General features: G+C 41.7%; 1 protein-coding gene across 1 annotated transcript in view; it reads left to right on the top strand.

The window, feature by feature from the left end:
- Positions 1-2500, top strand: part of LOC106806150 (thyrotropin-releasing hormone-degrading ectoenzyme-like) — a 45606-nt gene that overhangs the window by 32161 nt on the left and 10945 nt on the right. The window contains exons 8-10 of the mRNA XM_014808013.1: positions 1-60; positions 290-372; positions 1091-1215. The exon at positions 1-60 is cut by the window's left edge and continues 104 nt beyond it. Coding sequence (XP_014663499.1) covers positions 1-60; positions 290-372; positions 1091-1215 — 268 coding nt within the window. The remainder of the gene's footprint in view (positions 61-289; positions 373-1090; positions 1216-2500) is intronic.

Genomic DNA, 2500 nt, shown 5'->3' with positions numbered 1-2500 from the left:
GCAGGAGCACTTTCTGCTGAAGGGCATCGAGGGAGAAGCGAAGCCACACAGTGCTTTAGGGTGATGCGTCGCTCGCGCTTGCTTGTTGTTGTGCCACAACTCGTTACCACGCGCACGTGCGCTAAACGAATTTCCTCGACGTCAAATCTCGACCGATCTATTATCTTGGCGATTTTTTTCTCGCTCTCCGTTTCCGCAGTCGTAGTTTATCGTTGTTGAATTCGAGCATGTAGCGCGGCATGTGTGCGAGAGCGAAACTGCGTCGTGACGCAAATTCTTGTTTTTCTAGTAAGTATGCCTGGTTCATTCCGTTCGAATACACGACGGGACCGGATGGTATGACGCAAACGGTGTGGATGAATATGTCATCAGGTAAGGGTCATGTCTCATCCACCGTCCACCTGCCGCTGACATAATATGCAAGCAATCCGTGTTCAATATTTTGATTCTATTAACACTTAACGCGAGTTCCATTACGAGCGGACGCCCACTAAGCTAACACGTACGCGAAACAAATCGCGTGATATTCCTTAAAACGTTTCTAGAATTCGAGGTAGTGTCTACAGACGTTGCGTAATACTCTAGACGTTACATAGTTGAGATGAGATTGTAACTAGTTTTGTTTGTCATCGTGACTATTGTTGCTGACACAATCTCTACTGCGAGTGTTTTCATGTTAACATTATACAAATGTTATTGTATAAATCGTATTACGCGGCTTACAAGAAGCTCTGATGCATTAGGCGTATCCCAATTTAGAAGGTTTCACTCTGAAAGGAATAAATATATAAGACGAAAAAATATATAGAAAGAATATAGATCACCATAAGTATGGCGCCGATGTTAGCTTTTACGCCTCAAATACAATTTCCCTTTATTTCATAAGCCCTCGCCATCAGCGCTGGTTAGTATATATTGTAGCTGATTCCGCTGAGGCTTATCGTATATCGCACTGTAGCTACGCCGGCCTACAACTTATAGGACGCAAGACTTTTTTTGGACATGGAGACATTTTCTGAGAATAGTGTGCGTCCATGTAAACCGCCAAATACGATATCACTTTCATTTCAATGAATCTGTTTTCCCACAGCTGCTATTGAGCTGAGCGAAGACGATTGGATACTTGGCAATATTGGTTACAACGGGTACTACCGGGTTAACTACGAACCAGACGACTGGGATAAACTCATCAAGCTGCTTAACTCTGATCATACGGTATTGCTTTCATTTAGACGTTCGCTTTTAACGTTTTTATCGTTATATTAATTAAAAATCAGTTTTTAAGATTTTACAGGTAACATTAATTGTCAGCGCTTATTAAAAGAGCAATCGGAATAAATTATTGCATAATGTATAGCCTAGGACTTAGTGCAACGATATTATATGTGATGCGATTGATCGACATTAAATTTTGGCTGCAAGATACGTTGGCAAACCTTTTCATAGCTGTTGCTACACGATGTAGAATATAATAGTAGGAGAAAGGAGATAATCAGCGTAGAGGGGCAATAATTGTCAGATTGCGTCACGATATGAAATACTATAATTATAGTACGTGCATTTGCGTGTAGGGCGGGAAAGATTACGTACATGACCGCTCTCAGTGTGACGTCATACATGCACAAAGAGACCGAGTACACGCCGTGGAAGGCTTTCATAGATGGTATCACTTACATTGATGAATGATGTCATCTAGTAGCTACTACGGGTCTACTGCAGGTATAAAGTTAGAATACGTTACACACGGGTCTACATCCATTATTTTGCGAACACTCGCGTATTATGAATAAATCGTGCGCGAGCTCGGCGTGTTTTTTAACGCGATGGTTTTTGAATCGATTTTTTTTTTCAGGCGCGAACTCTACATATATGTTTAAATAGTGTAGTCACGTAAACGCGTTTGCCTCTATTGCGTAGAATGTAAATGTAAGCTACGTCACATCTGAACTCTACATATATGTTAAATAGTGTAGTCACGTAAACGCGTTTGCCTCTATTACGTAGAATGTAAATGTAAACTACGTCACATCTGGCATTTTGTCGACTAATACGCGCGTTTTTTTAATTTTTGTCTGTTGAATGTTTACATGCGCGAAGCTTTTTTGTCGAATATAGAGATACACGGTACACCTGAGGAGGATAAGGGATACACTCAATATAGTGTCTTAGAAACACAGACACACACAGACACTACCACACCACACACACACACACACACACACACCACACACACACACGGCGCGCGCGCACGCAGTCGACGCGCACGCACGCACAGCACGACACAACACACACTACTCCTAATTCTGATCACAACGCGCTCGCGTGTGTATTAACACATACATCTCTCTCTCTTCTCTCCTCTCTCCTCTCTTTCTCTCCCTCGTCTCTCTCTCTCTTTCTCTCTCTCTCTTTCTCTCTGTCTGTGTCTCTCCTTTCTCTCACTCTCGCTCCCTCACTATATAGTATATTATATATATATTAATATATATATATGCAATAT

This window comes from Priapulus caudatus, unplaced genomic scaffold (genome assembly GCF_000485595.1).
Source record: "Priapulus caudatus unplaced genomic scaffold, Priapulus_caudatus-5.0.1 Scaffold144, whole genome shotgun sequence".
In the NCBI taxonomy this organism is placed as follows: Eukaryota; Metazoa; Priapulida; class Priapulimorpha; order Priapulimorphida; family Priapulidae; genus Priapulus; species Priapulus caudatus.
This window is presented reverse-complemented; position numbering and strand designations above follow the sequence as displayed.